Consider the following 23,334-nt stretch of genomic DNA (forward strand, 5'->3'; position numbering starts at 1 on the left):
CTTATGATTGATTTTCTATAGTTATAATCACCTTGTATAATGTCAAGATGATCCTCTCAATTTTTTGTGAAAAAATAAAAAATAAAAAAGCTATAAAATTGAAAGTTCTTTGCCCAATGTCAGTTCAAATAAAAAATGCTCAATTTGATTTAATAACTAAAAATAATAGATGCAAATCTGAATGACTACTTATTATCTGTGTCAAATTTAATGATTGAGTTTATTTATTCATTCGAAAATTCCAGTTCAATATATAATTTTAAAAATTTCACATTAATTATGTATGTCAGAAATTTTGAAATAATCTGACATTCTACTTCTTGTCATTTATTTTTAGCCATGAAAATTGAACTATAATTCCTGTATATACACATCCATATGTCATTATATATTGATGGACCCTTGATGATAATGTCAAGAAAAACGAATAAATCTGATGAGTAATGAGACAAAATAACTGTTTTTTTAGCTGGCAGATTTTTTATAGTAACAAACGGGAGTCATTATTCATTCTCCTTTATTTTTGAGATGGGAAGATATCATTGCAGCATTATATACTCATCAATTGGTAACTTATGTTATGGGATCATTTGAAAAAAAATTTATTAGTAATGTTTATTAATTAGATGCTTCATTTATAAAAAAGCTTGTCTTGTTCTATGATCTTTATTCCAAGTTGGCAATTAAGATTTAGTTGCACAACAAGAATTTCACATGAAAAACAATCCTAGATTGAGTAATTTCAACTTGTTGAAAGATAATTTATAAGTAATTTTAAAAAGTGTGTTTAAAGCATAAAATTTAATTTATTCTCCGAATTTTTTTATTTTCTCAGCCAAAGAATAATAACGACTACCGCAACAACAACAGCAATGACAGCTAAGACACAGAGAACTGCAACAAGGGCGGTCTTCTTTTTAGCTTCCTTTGTAGCAATCTTTCCTGTTGCAGAATCACTTGCGATAACATCTTGATAGATGTTGATATTTGTTAATTTTTCAGAGGATTCGGTTGGTGTTGTGACTACGATCTTGATTTCGGCTGTTGTGTTTGTTTCTGTTGTTGGGATGGTGAAATCAAGTGGAACTCTGACTAATCCTGCATCGTTAGTTGATGTGATCGTCTTCTTGACTTTATCGTTGTAGAACAGAGAAACAGTGAACTTGTTATCGAAGTTTGTATCTGGATCATTGATGACAGCTGTGAAGTTGACCTTGTCGCCTTTGTTGTATGTGGCATTAAGTTTTGGTTCGAAATAGATTGTGAGAACTGTGTTATTCTTGATTGTGATTGTGAACTTCTTTGTTCCAATCTTCTTGCCATCTGTAGCTGTGACTTTGACTTCATATTCACCTGCTGCTGTGTCTTTTGGAACTTTGAATTTGAATGTCTTAAGATCTTTGCTGTTTGCAACTTCTTGTGTTGCAACTTCTGCATTGTTGAAGAAAACCTTTGCTGTGAGTGGTTTATCACCTGAATCTTGATCGTAGACTGAAGCCAAGAAAGAAACTTCAGAATCTGGAATGTAATATAGGTATTCAGATGGAACAATGTATAACTTTGGTCTATAATTTGGTGGAACAACTGTAATTGTGAATTCTTCATAAAGCAATGAGCCAAGACCATTAGTATATGTGTAAACATATAATGTGTACTTTCCAAGTTCTGTTGGTGGTGTGATTGACACATCAAAATCCATACTTGTTTGTTTTTCTGAAACTGTAAATTTGCCAAGGCTGCCATATTTGATTATCTTATCTTTTGAATCATGAATTTCCCAACCTGCTTCTACCGTGTATGGTTCAACTAAGAAATAAAAACTTCCCTTTACTTGAATTACTTCAGTGGAATCTGTTTCTTCTGAAATCAGAGATTTATCAAGTTTAAGTAATGGCGGTTGATATGTCTCTTCATAAAACATGTAAGAAAGTGTGATAGACTTTCCTGGTTGGATATACTTGTTGAGCCATGAGAATGAGATCCATTGAATTTCAGGAAATCCAGAGTCGTATTCTAAAATTTTCTCATTGTTCGTGAAGAATCTTGGCTCAGGTTCTATTCCAAAGTCTTGGGCACTGATATCTGTAACCCAAGGATGATTTTGCAGAACTAGTGTCAGATCATTTGTTTGATCCCACCAAAGATAATAACCAAAGTTTGTAAGGGATGATGCTTCAACATTATCTATAGAATCTTTTAAATTCAATGCTGTGCAAAGGTCAATTTTCTTTTCCGTTGAGCCTTTGTTGGTAATTGTCTGTGAAATAATAACATAATCTGAATTTTCATCATTATAAATTTCAACGGAGTAGCCTAAATCAGTGGCTTCTTTAATGTTTTTTGTAACACCATCTATTCTGACTTTTGTATAAGGTTCTTTAATTATTTCATAATTCTCCCTTCCGTCCTTATCATAAATCATGTACGAATTATCCCCAACAACTTTGCCTGAAACTGAAAGAGAAAGTTGTGCAAGTAATATGGAAAACATTTAAAAAAATGGTAAAATGATTTTATAAAAGTATTCAAATATAAATATTTCAGAAACATTTTGAGTCGTTTTTCAAAGTCATCTATACATATGAATCGATAATATTTCATATTATTATACCTTATGATTGATTTTCTATAGTTATAATCACCTTGTATAATGTCAAGATGATCCTCTCAATTTTTTGTGAAAAAATAAAAAATAAAAAAGCTATAAAATTGAAAGTTCTTTGCCCAATGTCAGTTCAAATAAAAAATGCTCAATTTGATTTAATAACTAAAAATAATAGATGCAAATCTGAATGACTACTTATTATCTGTGTCAAATTTAATGATTGAGTTTATTTATTCATTCGAAAATTCCAGTTCAATATATAATTTTAAAAATTTCACATTAATTATGTATGTCAGAAATTTTGAAATAATCTGACATTCTACTTCTTGTCATTTATTTTTAGCCATGAAAATTGAACTATAATTCCTGTATATACACATCCATATGTCATTATATATTGATGGACCCTTGATGATAATGTCAAGAAAAACGAATAAATCTGATGAGTAATGAGACAAAATAACTGTTTTTTTAGCTGGCAGATTTTTTATAGTAACAAACGGGAGTCATTATTCATTCTCCTTTATTTTTGAGATGGGAAGATATCATTGCAGCATTATATACTCATCAATTGGTAACTTATGTTATGGGATCATTTGAAAAAAAATTTATTAGTAATGTTTATTAATTAGATGCTTCATTTATAAAAAAGCTTGTCTTGTTCTATGATCTTTATTCCAAGTTGGCAATTAAGATTTAGTTGCACAACAAGAATTTCACATGAAAAACAATCCTAGATTGAGTAATTTCAACTTGTTGAAAGATAATTTATAAGTAATTTTAAAAAGTGTGTTTAAAGCATAAAATTTAATTTATTCTCCGAATTTTTTTATTTTCTCAGCCAAAGAATAATAACGACTACCGCAACAACAACAGCAATGACAGCTAAGACACAGAGAACTGCAACAAGGGCGGTCTTCTTTTTAGCTTCCTTTGTAGCAATCTTTCCTGTTGCAGAATCACTTGCGATAACATCTTGATAGATGTTGATATTTGTTAATTTTTCAGAGGATTCGGTTGGTGTTGTGACTACGATCTTGATTTCGGCTGTTGTGTTTGTTTCTGTTGTTGGGATGGTGAAATCAAGTGGAACTCTGACTAATCCTGCATCGTTAGTTGATGTGATCGTCTTCTTGACTTTATCGTTGTAGAACAGAGAAACAGTGAACTTGTTATCGAAGTTTGTATCTGGATCATTGATGACAGCTGTGAAGTTGACCTTGTCGCCTTTGTTGTATGTGGCATTAAGTTTTGGTTCGAAAAGATTGTGAGAACTGTGTTATTCTTGATTGTGATTGTGAACTTCTTTGTTCCAATCTTCTTGCCATCTGTAGCTGTGACTTTGACTTCATATTCACCTGCTGCTGTGTCTTTTGGAACTTTGAATTTGAATGTCTTAAGATCTTTGCTGTTTGCAACTTCTTGTGTTGCAACTTCTGCATTGTTGAAGAAAACCTTTGCTGTGAGTGGTTTATCACCTGAATCTTGATCGTAGACTGAAGCCAAGAAAGAAACTTCAGAATCTGGAATGTAATATAGGTATTCAGATGGAACAATGTATAACTTTGGTCTATAATTTGGTGGAACAACTGTAATTGTGAATTCTTCATAAAGCAATGAGCCAAGACCATTAGTATATGTGTAAACATATAATGTGTACTTTCCAAGTTCTGTTGGTGGTGTGATTGACACATCAAAATCCATACTTGTTTGTTTTTCTGAAACTGTAAATTTGCCAAGGCTGCCATATTTGATTATCTTATCTTTTGAATCATGAATTTCCCAACCTGCTTCTACCGTGTATGGTTCAACTAAGAAATAAAAACTTCCCTTTACTTGAATTACTTCAGTGGAATCTGTTTCTTCTGAAATCAGAGATTTATCAAGTTTAAGTAATGGCGGTTGATATGTCTCTTCATAAAACATGTAAGAAAGTGTGATAGACTTTCCTGGTTGGATATACTTGTTGAGCCATGAGAATGAGATCCATTGAATTTCAGGAAATCCAGAGTCGTATTCTAAAATTTTCTCATTGTTCGTGAAGAATCTTGGCTCAGGTTCTATTCCAAAGTCTTGGGCACTGATATCTGTAACCCAAGGATGATTTTGCAGAACTAGTGTCAGATCATTTGTTTGATCCCACCAAAGATAATAACCAAAGTTTGTAAGGGATGATGCTTCAACATTATCTATAGAATCTTTTAAATTCAATGCTGTGCAAAGGTCAATTTTCTTTTCCGTTGAGCCTTTGTTGGTAATTGTCTGTGAAATAATAACATAATCTGAATTTTCATCATTATAAATTTCAACGGAGTAGCCTAAATCAGTGGCTTCTTTAATGTTTTTTGTAACACCATCTATTCTGACTTTTGTATAAGGTTCTTTAATTATTTCATAATTCTCCCTTCCGTCCTTATCATAAATCATGTACGAATTATCCCCAACAACTTTGCCTGAAACTGAAAGAGAAAGTTGTGCAAGTAATATGGAAAACATTTAAAAAATGGTAAAATGATTTTATAAAAGTATTCAAATATAAATATTTCAGAAACATTTTGAGTCGTTTTTCAAAGTCATCTATACATATGAATCGATAATATTTCATATTATTATACCTTATGATTGATTTTCTATAGTTATAATCACCTTGTATAATGTCAAGATGATCCTCTCAATTTTTTGTGAAAAAATAAAAAATAAAAAAGCTATAAAATTGAAAGTTCTTTGCCCAATGTCAGTTCAAATAAAAAATGCTCAATTTGATTTAATAACTAAAAATAATAGATGCAAATCTGAATGACTACTTATTATCTGTGTCAAATTTAATGATTGAGTTTATTTATTCATTCGAAAATTCCAGTTCAATATATAATTTTAAAAATTTCACATTAATTATGTATGTCAGAAATTTTGAAATAATCTGACATTCTACTTCTTGTCATTTATTTTTAGCCATGAAAATTGAACTATAATTCCTGTATATACACATCCATATGTCATTATATATTGATGGACCCTTGATGATAATGTCAAGAAAAACGAATAAATCTGATGAGTAATGAGACAAAATAACTGTTTTTTTAGCTGGCAGATTTTTTATAGTAACAAACGGGAGTCATTATTCATTCTCCTTTATTTTTGAGATGGGAAGATATCATTGCAGCATTATATACTCATCAATTGGTAACTTATGTTATGGGATCATTTGAAAAAAAATTTATTAGTAATGTTTATTAATTAGATGCTTCATTTATAAAAAAGCTTGTCTTGTTCTATGATCTTTATTCCAAGTTGGCAATTAAGATTTAGTTGCACAACAAGAATTTCACATGAAAAACAATCCTAGATTGAGTAATTTCAACTTGTTGAAAGATAATTTATAAGTAATTTTAAAAAGTGTGTTTAAAGCATAAAATTTAATTTATTCTCCGAATTTTTTTATTTTCTCAGCCAAAGAATAATAACGACTACCGCAACAACAACAGCAATGACAGCTAAGACACAGAGAACTGCAACAAGGGCGGTCTTCTTTTTAGCTTCCTTTGTAGCAATCTTTCCTGTTGCAGAATCACTTGCGATAACATCTTGATAGATGTTGATATTTGTTAATTTTTCAGAGGATTCGGTTGGTGTTGTGACTACGATCTTGATTTCGGCTGTTGTGTTTGTTTCTGTTTGTTGCTGTTGTTGGATGGTGAAATCAAGTGGAACTCTGACTAATCCTGCATCGTTAGTTGATGTGATCGTCTTCTTGACTTTATCGTTGTAGAACAGAGAAACAGTGAACTTGTTATCGAAGTTTGTATCTGGATCATTGATGACAGCTGTGAAGTTGACCTTGTCGCCTTTGTTGTATGTGGCATTAAGTTTTGGTTCGAAATAGATTGTGAGAACTGTGTTATTCTTGATTGTGATTGTGAACTTCTTTGTTCCAATCTTCTTGCCATCTGTAGCTGTGACTTTGACTTCATATTCACCTGCTGCTGTGTCTTTTGGAACTTTGAATTTGAATGTCTTAAGATCTTTGCTGTTTGCAACTTCTTGTGTTGCAACTTCTGCATTGTTGAAGAAAACCTTTGCTGTGAGTGGTTTATCACCTGAATCTTGATCGTAGACTGAAGCCAAGAAAGAAACTTCAGAATCTGGAATGTAATATAGGTATTCAGATGGAACAATGTATAACTTTGGTCTATAATTTGGTGGAACAACTGTAATTGTGAATTCTTCATAAAGCAATGAGCCAAGACCATTAGTATATGTGTAAACATATAATGTGTACTTTCCAAGTTCTGTTGGTGGTGTGATTGACACATCAAAATCCATACTTGTTTGTTTTTCTGAAACTGTAAATTTGCCAAGGCTGCCATATTTGATTATCTTATCTTTTGAATCATGAATTTCCCAACCTGCTTCTACCGTGTATGGTTCAACTAAGAAATAAAAACTTCCCTTTACTTGAATTACTTCAGTGGAATCTGTTTCTTCTGAAATCAGAGATTTATCAAGTTTAAGTAATGGCGGTTGATATGTCTCTTCATAAAACATGTAAGAAAGTGTGATAGACTTTCCTGGTTGGATATACTTGTTGAGCCATGAGAATGAGATCCATTGAATTTCAGGAAATCCAGAGTCGTATTCTAAAATTTTCTCATTGTTCGTGAAGAATCTTGGCTCAGGTTCTATTCCAAAGTCTTGGGCACTGATATCTGTAACCCAAGGATGATTTTGCAGAACTAGTGTCAGATCATTTGTTTGATCCCACCAAAGATAATAACCAAAGTTTGTAAGGGATGATGCTTCAACATTATCTATAGAATCTTTTAAATTCAATGCTGTGCAAAGGTCAATTTTCTTTTCCGTTGAGCCTTTGTTGGTAATTGTCTGTGAAATAATAACATAATCTGAATTTTCATCATTATAAATTTCAACGGAGTAGCCTAAATCAGTGGCTTCTTTAATGTTTTTTGTAACACCATCTATTCTGACTTTTGTATAAGGTTCTTTAATTATTTCATAATTCTCCCTTCCGTCCTTATCATAAATCATGTACGAATTATCCCCAACAACTTTGCCTGAAACTGAAAGAGAAAGTTGTGCAAGTAATATGGAAAACATTTAAAAAAATGGTAAAATGATTTTATAAAAGTATTCAAATATAAATATTTCAGAAACATTTTGAGTCGTTTTTCAAAGTCATCTATACATATGAATCGATAATATTTCATATTATTATACCTTATGATTGATTTTCTATAGTTATAATCACCTTGTATAATGTCAAGATGATCCTCTCAATTTTTTGTGAAAAAATAAAAAATAAAAAAGCTATAAAATTGAAAGTTCTTTGCCCAATGTCAGTTCAAATAAAAAATGCTCAATTTGATTTAATAACTAAAAATAATAGATGCAAATCTGAATGACTACTTATTATCTGTGTCAAATTTAATGATTGAGTTTATTTATTCATTCGAAAATTCCAGTTCAATATATAATTTTAAAAATTTCACATTAATTATGTATGTCAGAAATTTTGAAATAATCTGACATTCTACTTCTTGTCATTTATTTTTAGCCATGAAAATTGAACTATAATTCCTGTATATACACATCCATATGTCATTATATATTGATGGACCCTTGATGATAATGTCAAGAAAAACGAATAAATCTGATGAGTAATGAGACAAAATAACTGTTTTTTTAGCTGGCAGATTTTTTATAGTAACAAACGGGAGTCATTATTCATTCTCCTTTATTTTTGAGATGGGAAGATATCATTGCAGCATTATATACTCATCAATTGGTAACTTATGTTATGGGATCATTTGAAAAAAAATTTATTAGTAATGTTTATTAATTAGATGCTTCATTTATAAAAAAGCTTGTCTTGTTCTATGATCTTTATTCCAAGTTGGCAATTAAGATTTAGTTGCACAACAAGAATTTCACATGAAAAACAATCCTAGATTGAGTAATTTCAACTTGTTGAAAGATAATTTATAAGTAATTTTAAAAAGTGTGTTTAAAGCATAAAATTTAATTTATTCTCCGAATTTTTTTATTTTCTCAGCCAAAGAATAATAACGACTACCGCAACAACAACAGCAATGACAGCTAAGACACAGAGAACTGCAACAAGGGCGGTCTTCTTTTTAGCTTCCTTTGTAGCAATCTTTCCTGTTGCAGAATCACTTGCGATAACATCTTGATAGATGTTGATATTTGTTAATTTTTCAGAGGATTCGGTTGGTGTTGTGACTACGATCTTGATTTCGGCTGTTGTGTTTGTTTCTGTTGTTGCTGTTGTTGGGATGGTGAAATCAAGTGGAACTCTGACTAATCCTGCATCGTTAGTTGATGTGATCGTCTTCTTGACTTTATCGTTGTAGAACAGAGAAACAGTGAACTTGTTATCGAAGTTTGTATCTGGATCATTGATGACAGCTGTGAAGTTGACCTTGTCGCCTTTGTTGTAATGTGGCATTAAGTTTTGGTTCGAAATCGATTGTGAGAACTGTGTTATTCCTTGATTGTGATTGTGAACTTCTTTGTTCCAATCTTCTTGCCATCTGTAGCTGTGACTTTGACTTCATATTCACCTGCTGCTGTGTCTTTTGGAACTTTGAATTTGAATGTCTTAAGATCTTGCTGTTTGCAACTTCTTGTGTTGCAACTTCTGCATTGTTGAAGAAAACCTTTGCTGTGAGTGGTTTATCACCTGAATCTTGATCGTAGACTGAAGCCAAGAAAGAAACTTCAGAATCTGGAATGTAATATAGGTATTCAGATGGAACAATGTATAACTTTGGTCTATAATTTGGTGGAACAACTGTAATTGTGAATTCTTCATAAAGCAATGAGCCAAGACCATTAGTATATGTGTAAACATATAATGTGTACTTTCCAAGTTCTGTTGGTGGTGTGATTGACACATCAAAATCCATACTTGTTTGTTTTTCTGAAACTGTAAATTTGCCAAGGCTGCCATATTTGATTATCTTATCTTTTGAATCATGAATTTCCCAACCTGCTTCTACCGTGTATGGTTCAACTAAGAAATAAAAACTTCCCTTTACTTGAATTACTTCAGTGGAATCTGTTTCTTCTGAAATCAGAGATTTATCAAGTTTAAGTAATGGCGGTTGATATGTCTCTTCATAAAACATGTAAGAAAGTGTGATAGACTTTCCTGGTTGGATATACTTGTTGAGCCATGAGAATGAGATCCATTGAATTTCAGGAAATCCAGAGTCGTATTCTAAAATTTTCTCATTGTTCGTGAAGAATCTTGGCTCAGGTTCTATTCCAAAGTCTTGGGCACTGATATCTGTAACCCAAGGATGATTTTGCAGAACTAGTGTCAGATCATTTGTTTGATCCCACCAAAGATAATAACCAAAGTTTGTAAGGGATGATGCTTCAACATTATCTATAGAATCTTTTAAATTCAATGCTGTGCAAAGGTCAATTTTCTTTTCCGTTGAGCCTTTGTTGGTAATTGTCTGTGAAATAATAACATAATCTGAATTTTCATCATTATAAATTTCAACGGAGTAGCCTAAATCAGTGGCTTCTTTAATGTTTTTTGTAACACCATCTATTCTGACTTTTGTATAAGGTTCTTTAATTATTTCATAATTCTCCCTTCCGTCCTTATCATAAATCATGTACGAATTATCCCCAACAACTTTGCCTGAAACTGAAAGAGAAAGTTGTGCAAGTAATATGGAAAACATTTAAAAAAATGGTAAAATGATTTTATAAAAGTATTCAAATATAAATATTTCAGAAACATTTTGAGTCGTTTTTCAAAGTCATCTATACATATGAATCGATAATATTTCATATTATTATACCTTATGATTGATTTTCTATAGTTATAATCACCTTGTATAATGTCAAGATGATCCTCTCAATTTTTTGTGAAAAAATAAAAAATAAAAAAGCTATAAAATTGAAAGGAGTAGGGGTAATTTTAGCTAAAAGTGACACACCCGTGAAGGGTGTGATTACCGATCGGTAATTTCGACAGTTTAGAATTTAAAATTTTTTATGGAACTGTTGCGAGTTTCATAAAAAATTTAAGGAATATAAGCAAAGATTTGAATCAAAATCTTAGACCTAAGCCGCTCGATTCGCTCGCGGCTTCCGCGAATTACAGATCAGCAAAGATTTGAATCAAAATCTTCGAACTAAGCCGATCGCTTCGCTCGCGGCTTTCTTTATTATTTTAAATTTGCATATTTCCATCAAAAGTTCATAAGGTAAAAAATTTCGTTTATTTTTACTAAGAAAAAAAAGGTTTTTGATAATAAATTTATTTTATTTCGAAAAAGTAGCAATAATCGTAAAAGGGTATTGATAGGCTTGCTAAAGTAACTAATTTTAGCTGTCAAATACTTTTGTATTTTGAAGTAAATTAGTATAAATTTGTTTTTTACTTTTATTTCGAAAAAGTAGCAATAATCGTAAAAGGGTATTGATAGGCTTGCTAAAGTAACTAATTTTAGCTGTCAAATACTTTTGTATTTTGAAGTAAATTAGTATAAATTTGATATTATTTTAACTCCCTTTGAAAACCTCAATTTTCCATACAGAGGGAACGGGAATAGCATTCAATATTCCCTGAGAATGGTTGCGCATTCTCAGTTCCCTCTATATTTCGAACGAAGCTCTCATCGGTCTTTTTTTTAATACTAAACGTTTTTTTCCCTGTCACTTTTAGCTAAAATTTGGGTTTGCCAAATTGAAAGTTCTTTGCCCAATGTCAGTTCAAATAAAAAATGCTCAATTTGATTTAATAACTAAAAATAATAGATGCAAATCTGAATGACTACTTATTATCTGTGTCAAATTTAATGATTGAGTTTATTTATTCATTCGAAAATTCCAGTTCAATATATAATTTTAAAAATTTCACATTAATTATGTATGTCAGAAATTTTGAAATAATCTGACATTCTACTTCTTGTCATTTATTTTTAGCCATGAAAATTGAACTATAATTCCTGTATATACACATCCATATGTCATTATATATTGATGGACCCTTGATGATAATGTCAAGAAAAACGAATAAATCTGATGAGTAATGAGACAAAATAACTGTTTTTTTAGCTGGCAGATTTTTTATAGTAACAAACGGGAGTCATTATTCATTCTCCTTTATTTTTGAGATGGGAAGATATCATTGCAGCATTATATACTCATCAATTGGTAACTAAAAAAAAAAAAAAAAAAAAAGGTATTGGGGCTTCCAGGCACTTCGTGCCTTCTAGCCCTGAAGATGATTAGTATAAATGAAGTTTATATTCAGAGGGCTTCCAGGGGCTGCGCCCCTTCTAGCCCTGAAGATGTTTAGTATAAATGAAGTTCTTATATACGGGTCTTCCAGGAGCTTTTCACAAATTATATATGTTTTCATGTTTTGTCACTTTTCTGTCACTTTTCAGGAAAAAACATTTTTATTATTATATATAAATGAATTTTACAAAACCACCGTTACCGTTCTTTGGAAATAAGAGTAGATGTAAAGATATTATATTGAGAGAACTTAAGAAACTACCGAATGGTCTAACATTTGTAGATTTGTTTCGGTGGAAGTTTCTATATATCCATTTGTGCCATATAAATATTCCCAGACTCAAAGATTATATGCAATGACTTCGACAAACTATATGGACCGTCTCAAACATATTCCAGACACAAACAATATATTGAAAGAGTTAAAAGAAAAAGATACCTATAGGTAAGATGGAACGTATACATTAGATAAGAAAAATATTGTGAGAGAGGTTTTTGAAAAAAGCAGAATATATAGACTGGGATAGTATATCTGCTAGACTATTATATAGTGGTTCTATAAGAGTTCATGACATTGAAACACTTATGTCAAAAGTTTTATATCTTAACTATAACAAATGTTTTCAAAGAGGACATAGAAAAATATATTGAGGGTATAGAGTTTGTGAGATGTCATTGGACAGAGTTGTATGAAAAATATAAAGACAAGGAAAATGTTTTCTTTATAGTGGACCCGCCGTTCTATAACACATGGGATTTTCAAATACCAAGTAGACTGGACTTTGAGAGACTCTTTAGAAACTTTAGACGTTATACATAACCATCCATGCTTTTACTTTACATCCGATAAAAGTGGTTTGGAAACCGTTATGAGATGGTTAGAGGACATACATGACTATGAGTTTATATATGACAAGATAGAATATGAGAGAGGTCCTATAAACTGGAGAAAGTGTCACAATAAAGAAATTTTATTAGTAAGTAAATGTGGTTTGAAATAGGACTACTTGTTTTTAGGTTTTTTCCATTGTGTCATTTATTTATTTGACGTGGCAGAAAAGTACAGAGAATATGAAGATGAACCAATGCCTGCAAATGTTCAGTATATTACTCGTAAGAGATATTTTTTATCTAATATTAAATGGACGCACAGAACTTAGCGAATGCACAGCAACCTGGACAACCAAACCCAGAGAATATTCCAAATGAAGTTAGAATACAAACTGCAATGGCAAACTATGGTCAAGTGCCAACAGATGTACAAATGCAAACTGCCATGTCAAATGACGCTGCGTTAGGTTTGCCACCATGGTATGCAAATATGAGATGGAAAGAGTTTTATACAAACCCTGAAGTGGGATATAAACAACTTTATGCAGATGACGCGAACACAGGAGTTGACCCAGAATATGTTTTCTACCAGAGGAGAAACAGAATGTATGAGCTCCAGTTAAAGAATGCTATGGAACTCAACAGGAAACGTAAGAGACTAGGCGACATTAGATTTTTACATATAGTAAAATGGGTTTCTTCAGTAGTATTGGAAACTTCTTTCGAAATGTTGGAAGAGGTATATGGAATGGAATAAAAACCGTAGGAAGAGGAATTTGGAACGGAGTCAAAAATATTGGTAAAAGAGTAGGTCAGTTCGTTGGTATTATACCTAAAGACCCTGAACCAGAAGAACAAGCTCCTGTTATACAACAGCCTGAACCTGCACCACAGTCTAGTTGGCAACCAAATCCAACACCTCAACCGTATTAAAAAATTATATTTTTACCGTTCGATAGTAGTTGTATATGAAACTAAGTTCTAAGTAAAACGCATGGTATAATGGAATTATTCTTTTTCTTCCATCTGTAGTAAACCATACTTGAAAGTCTGAAATACTTCCACTTGGTGGTTCGTATAACTTTGTAGTTTTTCGTAAAAGTCATTTGCCAAGCATAAGAAAGAGTTTTGCGCACCAGAAAATGAAGCATGAACAATAATAGCATCTGGGTCGAAAACATTTTCATATGTTCCATTAGGGTTTTCGACTTCATAAAAGTCTGGGTGTACTGGATATGCTGCAGGCTGATTTAACATCCTCATAAATCTATACCATGCCAAGTTGTTATATTTTGTAGAAATATAAACGTTTTCTCCAAGGTCTTCTATTTTATTGATTTTAACAGTTGCATTTTTTCCTGTCATATATAATATCGAGATGGTACTCTCCTTCGTCAATGTTATACTGGTTTGCATATTCGATATAGATATCGTTTATTTTTTCTTGAAAAGCTTGAAGAGTTGTTTCTAAGTTTACAAGCAAACTAACTTGTAAAAGTTTTCCCTGTTCAAATTTCTCATACATACGTTTTTCTTTGTTATAGTATCGAACTTCAAAACCGACCGTAAATGGGAAACCATGTATGGCTTCTGAAATGAACTTCATTCTACGAAAGCCAATAGCTTTTGTGACAGATGGGTCTCTTAGCCATCTTAATGGGTAGTCAAAACGATAGCCTTCATCTTTACGGTCTCTGTCTCAAACTTTTGACCGACATTAGTAAAAAGTTCATCTAATGGTTTAGTGTAGCAACTCTTGAATTTTCTTTTTCTATTGGAAGCATATTTTATCTAGAATAAAAATGTCGAAAGATATTGCTTCCATGAGAGAAATACAACACAACCGACAACTCATTATGCAAGCTCTAAATAAGAACACAACAAATTTTTCAAACTATTCTAAGATATCTGAGTCATTGAAAGAAGGAAACTTAAAACTGACATTAAACCCAATGACAGATGAGTTTCTGTTTCAAGACAATAAGAACCATACTGTCTGTATAAATCCAACAAAAGGAACTTTAAACGAGAAACCTATAAATGAACTTCTTTTGAAAACGGATGTTGACAACAAAGCTGACAAAGAATATGTCATTGAAAAAGTTCAAGAAGAACATGACAGAGCAGATGCAACATATGCAACGAAAGAACATACTCATCCTGAACTAGCGGACAAAACATATGTTGACAATAAAATGTCAAGTGAAGTGACAAGAGCTGACAAAGAATATTCTAAAAAGACTCATACACATTCTATATCTGAAATAACAGACTTAAACGTTAGCCTTGAAAATAAAGCGGATAAGGACTGTGTGGCTAGTGCGTTAGAGAAGAAGGCGGATAAGGAATATGTGGATGAAAAAGATAAAGAAATTATAGAAAGGGTTGAATGGTACCATGAACGGACAACAAAGATTTTAAAACTAAAGCCGATACAGGATGGGTTTCAGGATGTTTAGACCTTAAAGCGATAAAACTTATGTTAACGATGAGTTAGAGAAGAAAGCAGATAAGACTCATACACATACAAGTTTTACAACTGTTGCTATAGAAAGTATTGAAGGAACGGTTGAAGAAACTGGTGGGGATGCATTATATTGTAAACCTCCTAACTTTCCACAAGGTTTAACATCGGATGACGACATAACGACGATGAAAAACATTAGATGTAAAGAGTTTATGTCATGAAGGATGAACATAATATTAAATTCACTGCTCAAGATTTATATGACAAGAAAGCAGAACAAAACAGAGCTTCAAACATTAAAGACAGAAATACTTCAAACATTGTATCCTATAGGCTCTATTTATACGTCAATGAACTCTACAGACCAGAAGTAGTACTTGGTTTTGGAACTTGGACTCAAATAGTCGACAGGTTTTTGTATTGTGCAAACTCTTCAAAGGAAACAGGTGGAAGTAAAACGATTTCAGGTGAAAATTTACCTGCACATAGTCACTACATAGATTTAAGTACATCTCAAGCAGGTTGGCATAAGCATAAATTTTGGGATTGGTCAGCAATGAAAAAAGGTAAAGGATATGATGTTAAAGACGACGTTCAGTTTGCTATAAATTGTTTCTGGGGTGACACTCAGGGAGATGGAAACCATACACATCGCGTTTCAGGATATACGCAAACAACGGGACAAAGTAAAGACTACATGCCACCTTACATGACAGTTTACGCATGGTATAGAAATGCTTAGTCGTCATTTTCAACTTTTTAGCATATTCGTCAGGAGTTGTCTTATATTTGTTAGGAACTGTCTTTGAAAGTATACCACCTTGAACTTTGACAAGTTTGAAACGAGGTCTGACAATAGTAGTTTTATCTTCTGCTTGCAGTGTGTACATTTTGCCATGTTTGCCTAAAACTTCATAATATTCTCTTGTATACTTTCTTCTATTTTTACGAACACGAATGTGAGTACCTGTCGGGTTCCCATTGTTGTCATAGTCAATAGTATTTTCATATGGGTCGCGTTTAGGTATTTCTATTTTTACTTTGTCACCTTTCTGAAGTTTGAAGCCCGGCATTCTTTCTTGTTTGTCTCTTTGACTAAATTATTAAATATATAGTCTTTCTCTAAGTCAGGGTTGTTTTTCATTTCTTCGGGGGAGTGGTTTCCCAAACCTTTTTGTTTACGGCTATTGTAAATATTTAAAACTTGTCTCATCTTTGCCTGGGAGAAGTGTCTATATTTGTCGTCATATGACATTTCATTTGCTTCACCACCTTGTGGTTGGTTTAAGTCTCTTAACATTTTTATACAACCGTCAATGACACACAGAGCAGAATGGTTTTGGTCGACAATGAAATATTGGTTTACATTTTTTGAACGCAGATAGTTTTTTACATCATCTGATTTGAAAGAACTTTCACAGTCAGATGTCAGTTTTGTTGGATGGTATTTGTCAACGAATATTGTCAAAGCAGTTTTTCACATCTAAAATATTTTTGACCATAATGGTATGGCTTCACAGTATCTTGTGTTTTGACCGACAAATATTAGCCAGTATGGAGGTCCATCTTCTCTATACCTCGGAATGTTTTCCAAGATATCCATAAACCAAGCATTTGGTGTTGAACTAAAGATTTTTATCATGAGTGCTTTCTTTGTCGCTTTAGAAACATAGGGTCCTTGTTTGGATTCGTCATTTTTACCCTGTAAGAAATGGGTTTATTTGGCGCATTAGCAGGAGTTGCATCCAGATTTTTACCCGCAGTGTGGAACAATAGCCAGAGGTGTATTTGGAGTTGGAAGGAAGATTTTGAGTACATTAGGTATACTTAAAGAGAAAGCACAACCTATTATACAAACTGTACAGAAAGGTTGGGATGTAGCACGAGATGCAACAAATCTTATTCCAAATCCTGAAACAAGAGGAAAAGTTCAAGGATGGATGGACAATGTAGGAAGACAAGCAGGAAACTATTATAACAAAGCAAATGACTACTATAACAAGCAGGACACTATATGGACCAAGGTGAAAGATTCTTTAACAGAGGATATAACCATGCACAACAGTGGGTAAACAATAACCAACCTCAACCGCCTCAAACGTGGGGAATGTAAATTTTTTTACTGAGATGAAATGAACAATACAGCATTGAGACAAATGGGTTCAAGATGGATTTGTTCGGCTTCCAGCAGTTACACAACGTGTTTGTCAAGTTCTTCCTATACCTCAGGAAGTTTTAGACCGACTTAAAAAACAACAAACAACCAGTGAAAACAAACCAAACTAAAATTTTTTACTGAGATGAAATGACCGAAGAAGTTGAAACGGTAAGATTTGACACCACAAACAAAAAGTTCAGAACCATTGTCAAAACCTGTCAAAGAACTTACAGATGAAGAGAAAAATTCAATAATAGAAAGTGCCAGGTCTGGAAATACAAACCCTAACTATAAAGTCACTTTTCATAGAAATGGAACGGCTAGTATCTCAAAAAGAAACAGACTCTCACAAATAAAATATTGAAGTCTGAAGGAGCTTCGAGACAACAGATGGAAAAGTTTACTTCACTGACCAACAGTTCATTATAGAACATCTCATTGACTTAGAGTCGAAATATTCTAAACTTTACAACAAACACAAAAAAGTTGAAAGGAAAACAAAAACAAATGGCATATGATATTTATGAAGATGTTGACGACACAACTGTTCCTGCAGGTGAGGTAAAGTCAGAGGAACCGAAAAGTGACGAAAAAACCGATAGAAGAAGAAAAAAACCAAAAACTGAAGATAAACCAAACCAAAGTTTAGTTTCCAAACTAAACCAAGTCAACCTTCATTAGCTGGTATGGGTTGGCGTCAAAGACTTATGGCAGCAGGCGGTTATGTAAAGTAAAGAAAAAATATTTTTTTATTTTTATAAAAATGCCCCATTATAGAATGGATAGAAAATCTGCTAGAATAAAAGCAGAGTTGCAAAGATATGGTTGGAGAGTTTCGAAGAATTTTAAATATAGGAAGGGAAGACCCATAAAAGTCTATGACAAACTGGCTGGTCTTCGCTACGAAATGGATTTGGAAACAGCACGTGCAAATTATCCAAACAGACTAGAGAGGTTAGAAGAAGAACGTCTTATGGACATGCCTTTCGATGTTAGTGAACCTCAAGTTGAAGGACACGACGGCTTTGCCAGATTCTATTGGAAAACATGACGAACAATTGCATCCTTTGAGAAGGAAAAAAGGTAGTGCAGAGGATGGTCATGCTCCCATGGAAAGAACAAGATATGCATATGAAAAGTACCGTGAAGTTAGAAGTCAAATTACTTCTGGTCGAACCTTTACAGTAAACTTTGACGAAGGAAAGAACAAAGAAGGCTTCATGGGTGTACTTGCTGCCATACAAGATGGAAATAAGAAAGGATACAATCTCAGATTGACCATAACAGATTTGGATGGTCACATTTACTATGCACATGGCAATGTCACAACAGCTGCAATGCTTCTTGACGCTTTCAAGACTACAAAGAGAGAACAAATGGTTGACTCCGACTCAGACATTTTGAATGCAATTGAAGGAATTGCAAGTGTCAAGTTCGAATGGTACCAACCTAACCCTCAAGCAGTCAGACAACATGCTGGATACTTCCCGTTCATAAATAAGTCTGACATTGACTTGACAAGGTATGGAATTTACAATTCAATTGAAAACAATTGTCAATGAACCTTGCATTCTTACATGTCTCAGGAACTCTGGTCTTGTTACAGATGAGAAAATGAAGTATCTTGAGTCATGTGTGAAGACAAGGTACATTCTCAGAGGTCAATTGGCAAAAATTGCACCGTTGGCAAATGTCAATATTCGAGTCAACATACCTACAGCTAAAGGTTCTTCACATGACGACTATGTTGTTGAGTTCAATTTACCATGGTTGAAGATTGTAATTGTCCACAACCACTTCATGTTGAACGAAAGTCTTACAAACCCATTGTTCGGAAAAGGCAAGTGCAACATTGTCAGAGCTGTAAACATTCTTTTCGAGAAAGGTTTGTTGGAACCAATTCCAGATGACAAGCTGACAGAAACTTTTGTACCAAAAGACGAAACAAACTTTTCATTGTTAGCAAGACCAAAAGTTGTTCCGGACAAAGTTATAGTACAAAAGAAGTACACAATTCCACAAGGAGTTGGATTGTTCGGATACCAACCTGAACCAGAAGAACTTCCAATGAGGTTGCAAGAACTTCAAGATGCTATAAACAAACTTCCATTGAGACATCCAATTGACGTCAAATTGTATTGGAGAGCTTCTGAGTTAGGTCAGAAGGTTTTATATGAAACAGGTTGCTTCGACGATGTTTATGAGATAACAGGAGAAGTTTCTCAGAAGATAAGAGACTCACTTGAATTTCCACAAACTGGACCAATTGGTTGCGACAAGTTCGACTCAAACGAAAAGATATACTATGTCGACCTTAACGCTGCATACATGAGGTTTGTCCAATATATTCCGACTGGAATTCCAAACGAAGATGGTGAGTTCCCGGGAAGGAACTATACAGTTGGAAAAGTCATACAACAACTGTATGATATTAGGAAAGCTTCAAACCCCAAACTTGCAATGACACTCAAATTGCTTATGAATTCGACATGGGGATATTCATTAAGAAACCTCAAGAGATGAAGAGTAAACATTATGAGAAGGTCGACAACTTTGTTGAAAGGTTTTCTCCTTTTGTTTTGAAGTACGAATTCACTCAAGGTCAAAGTGGCTTAGTAACCACATTAAAACCTATTGTCGAACATTGGTCTTACCCTCAGTTCGCAAAGGCAGTACTTGACAACTACAACAAATTCTTCTCCGAAGTCAAATCGAAAGTTGTGGTTTACTATGAGAACATTGACGCACTCATGACGAACGAAGAAGGCTATAACAAACTCATTGAAATGGGAATGGTCGGTGAAAAGATGGGCTGTTTTAAGCTAGATAAGGTATTTTCCGAAGTTCATGTAATATCGAAAAGGAAATATTGGGGTATACTTGAAGACGGCACAGAAATAAAACATTGCATGAAGTAAAAACGTTTTTCAAAAAAATTACATTTTTTAAATTTTATTTGAACTGTACGCTGAGTTTGTTGGAGAAGACCGTTGGGAAACTTGTTTGTTAGATGAGAAATATGAAATGGCATACCATTTTAAAACAATATATTTTTACATATATTAAATGCTTAAGGTTGAAAAACAAAGAACAAAAGTAGCAGATACAAAACCGTTAGACTATATCTTTACAAATGCTGGTAGGACTATTTCAGATGAAGAAATTTCATCCCGAGTATACAGGTTTGACTATCCAATTCGTTGGCTTCAAAGTCCTTCAGATGCAAAGGCAATAGGATTTAGAAGAGTTTTTGTTTTCAAATAGAACTAACGCGTTTATGTTCGTAGTATATTTTCATGGGCAGTATAAAGGTTCTGATGGTCTAATAGACAAATTTGCCGAAATGAGAATCTTTACAGTTCGTTCAGACGAAAGTCTTGAGAAAACTCTAAATGACTTTCAAACTCAAATGAACAAATATTATTGGGAATTTCAAGAAAAATACGACTCTTTACTAAATGGAACATACTATCTGAAACTAGAATATGACAAGATGAACTCCACCGTTTCATTTCAAAAGATTGAAATTAACCCTCCAAGAGATACAGAGTTTTTATTTTGGAAAGTAGACAAACGTTCTTGGGCACAATTTCTTCGGTTACTAAACCAGAACGAACCATTACCACCAGATGGTCCATTTAAATTTATACTTCCACCAGCAGATTTGACAGTTTATAGAAACGTGTTTGACCCTCAAAATGTTATGTGTCATGCAAGTTTCAGTTCAAGCAACAATAGTTTTCTATGTATTGGTAAGGACTTTTATGACTTTGCTTCTAAATTCTACGAACCACCTAGTAACAGTTTCTCTGACTTTCAAGTTTGGTTCACAACAAATGGTGTGCAACATATTATTCCATTGTACTATGACTTTTATCTCGAATTGTCTTTCATATATAACTACGGAAAAGTGCTGAAAAAGTATTGAAAAATATATTTTAGGTGAAGTGGTGAGATCTCACCTCTTTTCTCACCTGTTTTTTCACCCGTTGAATTTTCATGAATTTTATACAGAAAACATAGCACAAAAATACTTTTATGTTAGCATGTTAGATCTAACACGTTTTCTAACCACTTTTTCTCACCTGTTGAATTTTGTTCTGAATTCGGCAAAAATATATTTTAGGTGAAGAGGTGAGATCTCACCTCTTTTCTCACCTCTTTTCTCACCCGTTGAATTTTCAAGACTTCTTCGTAAATGTTTTGTCAAGACTTCTTCGTAAATGACCAAAAATATATTTTAGGTGAAGAGGTGAGATCTCACCTCTTTTCTCACCTCTTTTCTCACCCGTTGAATTTTCATGAATTTTCATGAATTTCCTTAAGATAGAAAAAATAAAGTTAGTTTTATTTAAAAAATATTTTTTATTTTTATTGTAAGAACATGTTAGCAACAACAGCACCAAACTCGTTAGTCATGAACCCAACTTCAATGTTAGTAGAGATGAAAAGCTTCATTCCTTCTTCATATACTTTCGAAACAGAAATCCAGAAGATAAAGCAAGAACTTTTAACAAGTAATTTAGACTGTAGTGCGAAAGATGAAACAAATGAACAGTATCTTTATGAAATGCAGGACCTCATCGACCATCTACCTAAACTTCCTGAAATCCAACAACAAAAGCTCACTATTCCTGAATTCGACGAAATTGAAGTCAAAGCAACTGACTCAGTAGAAATAAAGAAGTTCATACGAAAGGTTAACTATGAGTTTCTTGGTTTTCATTGCAACCATAAGGTTATGGACAAAGATTGCGATATGGTATATAAGAATGTTTCTGACATATATAAATCGGTGGAGTTTAAGACCTACGACAACTTTGTTTCATTAGCTGCAAAATGTGTATGGCAGATAAGAGATAAAGATAGAAGAGGTAAGGTATGGAATGAACAGATAAAACCAACTGCTTTTGAGATGAAGAGAGCAATTGACGCTTTAGTTGTTTTAGCAGGTAAGGTTTCAGAATATAACGCTAAAATGAACCCGCAATGTTCAAAATGTAAAGCAGCAATAAGAAAATATAACTACTCCGTCAAAGAGATAGAAAGAATGAGAAACGACTATGCAGACTTAAAGAAAGAAGCAGAAAAGCCAGCAGAAGATAAAATGAACATGTTAGAATTTCTGAACAAAAACTATCCAACTGCTGACGATTTCCTTTTATCTGACGTCAAGAAGAAATATAAAGAAACTTTCGGCATAGTTAAAACATTCGATGTACTGACAGAAGAAATAGAAGCCACAAAATTGTTTAGAATTTCAAATATACATCGTACAATTCATGTGAAACGTTTATAAAATAACTGAGGTGAAAAATGAGGTGAAAAAACGGGTGAGATCTCACCTCTTCACCTAAAATATATTTTTGCTGAATTCAGCAACAAAATTCTGAGTAAAATAATTTTTAGGGCTTGTGTCAAACCGTTGAGTTTTCACAAAATTTAAAAAATAACGTTTACCATGTAAAACGCTTATAAAATAACTGAGGTGAAAAATTAGGTGAGAAAACGGGTGAGATCTCACCTCTTCACCTAAACATTATTTTTGTCTGATTTACGCTCATTACGATGAAGAAGTCTTGACAAAACATGTACGAAGAAGTCTTGACAAAACATGTACGATGAAATCATGAAAATTCAAGAGGGTAGAAAAGAGGTTAGAAAAGAGGTTAGATCTAACCTTCTACCCTAAAATATATTTTTGCTGAATTCAGCAACAAAATTCTGAGTAAAATGGCATAAGATTGCTACCCGAGGAAACAGTGAAGAACAGCGAGTACGTAAGAAACCTTAGTCGCCAAAACTCTATGAAAATCATGAAGAACAGCGAGTACGTAAAAAAACGTAGTCGCCAAAACTCTATGAAAACAGTGAAATTTCTCTAGACAGACTTTTTTCGGTCTTGCATAAAACACATGAAAATCGTAAAAATTGCGAGTAGGGAAAAAAACCTGGTCGCCTAAAACTCAT

The 23,334-nt window shown here is 33.1% G+C and overlaps 6 protein-coding genes and 4 pseudogenes across 10 annotated transcripts, besides 2 other annotated features; 6 read left to right on the top strand and 4 right to left on the bottom strand.

The window, feature by feature from the left end:
• Nucleotides 1–823: 823 nt before the first annotated feature.
• Nucleotides 824–2,491, bottom strand: TVAGG3_0400130 (uncharacterized protein; the record flags this gene model as incomplete). The annotated part of the gene is made up of 1 exon (XM_051232705.1): nucleotides 824–2,491. One exon carries the CDS (start codon nucleotides 2,489–2,491, stop codon nucleotides 824–826), a length of 1,668 nt encoding a protein of 555 aa, XP_051102435.1.
• A 3,552-nt stretch (nucleotides 2,492–6,043) lies between these two features.
• On the bottom strand, nucleotides 6,044–7,720 carry TVAGG3_0400140 (uncharacterized protein; the record flags this gene model as incomplete). The annotated part of the gene is made up of 1 exon (XM_051232706.1): nucleotides 6,044–7,720. One exon carries the CDS (start codon nucleotides 7,718–7,720, stop codon nucleotides 6,044–6,046), a length of 1,677 nt encoding a protein of 558 aa, XP_051102436.1.
• A 943-nt stretch (nucleotides 7,721–8,663) lies between these two features.
• TVAGG3_0400150 (uncharacterized protein) lies at nucleotides 8,664–9,089 on the bottom strand (the record flags this gene model as incomplete). The annotated part of the gene is made up of 1 exon (XM_051232707.1): nucleotides 8,664–9,089. One exon carries the CDS (start codon nucleotides 9,087–9,089, stop codon nucleotides 8,664–8,666), a length of 426 nt encoding a protein of 141 aa, XP_051102437.1.
• Nucleotides 9,090–10,566: 1,477 nt separating this feature from the next.
• Nucleotides 10,567–11,348: a mobile genetic element.
• A 479-nt stretch (nucleotides 11,349–11,827) lies between these two features.
• Nucleotides 11,828–23,334: part of a mobile genetic element that runs on past the window's edge.
• Nucleotides 13,430–13,672, top strand: TVAGG3_0400180 (serine threonine-protein phosphatase family; the record flags this gene model as incomplete). The annotated part of the gene is made up of 1 exon (XM_051232708.1): nucleotides 13,430–13,672. One exon carries the CDS (start codon nucleotides 13,430–13,432, stop codon nucleotides 13,670–13,672), a length of 243 nt encoding a protein of 80 aa, XP_051102438.1.
• TVAGG3_0400190 (phage tail repeat-like family) lies at nucleotides 14,542–15,131 on the top strand (the record flags this gene model as incomplete). The annotated part of the gene is made up of 1 exon (XM_051232709.1): nucleotides 14,542–15,131. A coding segment is annotated over one exon (590 nt), but the record flags the coding sequence as incomplete, so codon positions are not given.
• Nucleotides 16,007–16,877, bottom strand: TVAGG3_0400200 (annotated as a pseudogene). Its single transcript has one exon. A coding segment is annotated over exon 1 (871 nt).
• On the top strand, nucleotides 18,143–18,743 carry TVAGG3_0400210 (annotated as a pseudogene). Its single transcript has one exon. A coding segment is annotated over exon 1 (601 nt).
• Nucleotides 19,516–20,282, top strand: TVAGG3_0400220 (annotated as a pseudogene). Its single transcript has one exon. A coding segment is annotated over exon 1 (767 nt).
• On the top strand, nucleotides 20,431–21,292 carry TVAGG3_0400230 (annotated as a pseudogene). Its single transcript has one exon. A coding segment is annotated over exon 1 (862 nt).
• Nucleotides 21,797–22,428, top strand: TVAGG3_0400240 (organellar and viral DNA polymerase type B; the record flags this gene model as incomplete). The annotated part of the gene is made up of 1 exon (XM_051232710.1): nucleotides 21,797–22,428. A coding segment is annotated over one exon (632 nt), but the record flags the coding sequence as incomplete, so codon positions are not given.

Source organism: Trichomonas vaginalis, chromosome V (genome assembly GCF_026262505.1).
Source record: "Trichomonas vaginalis G3 chromosome V, whole genome shotgun sequence".
Classification (NCBI taxonomy): domain Eukaryota; phylum Parabasalia; order Trichomonadida; family Trichomonadidae; genus Trichomonas; species Trichomonas vaginalis.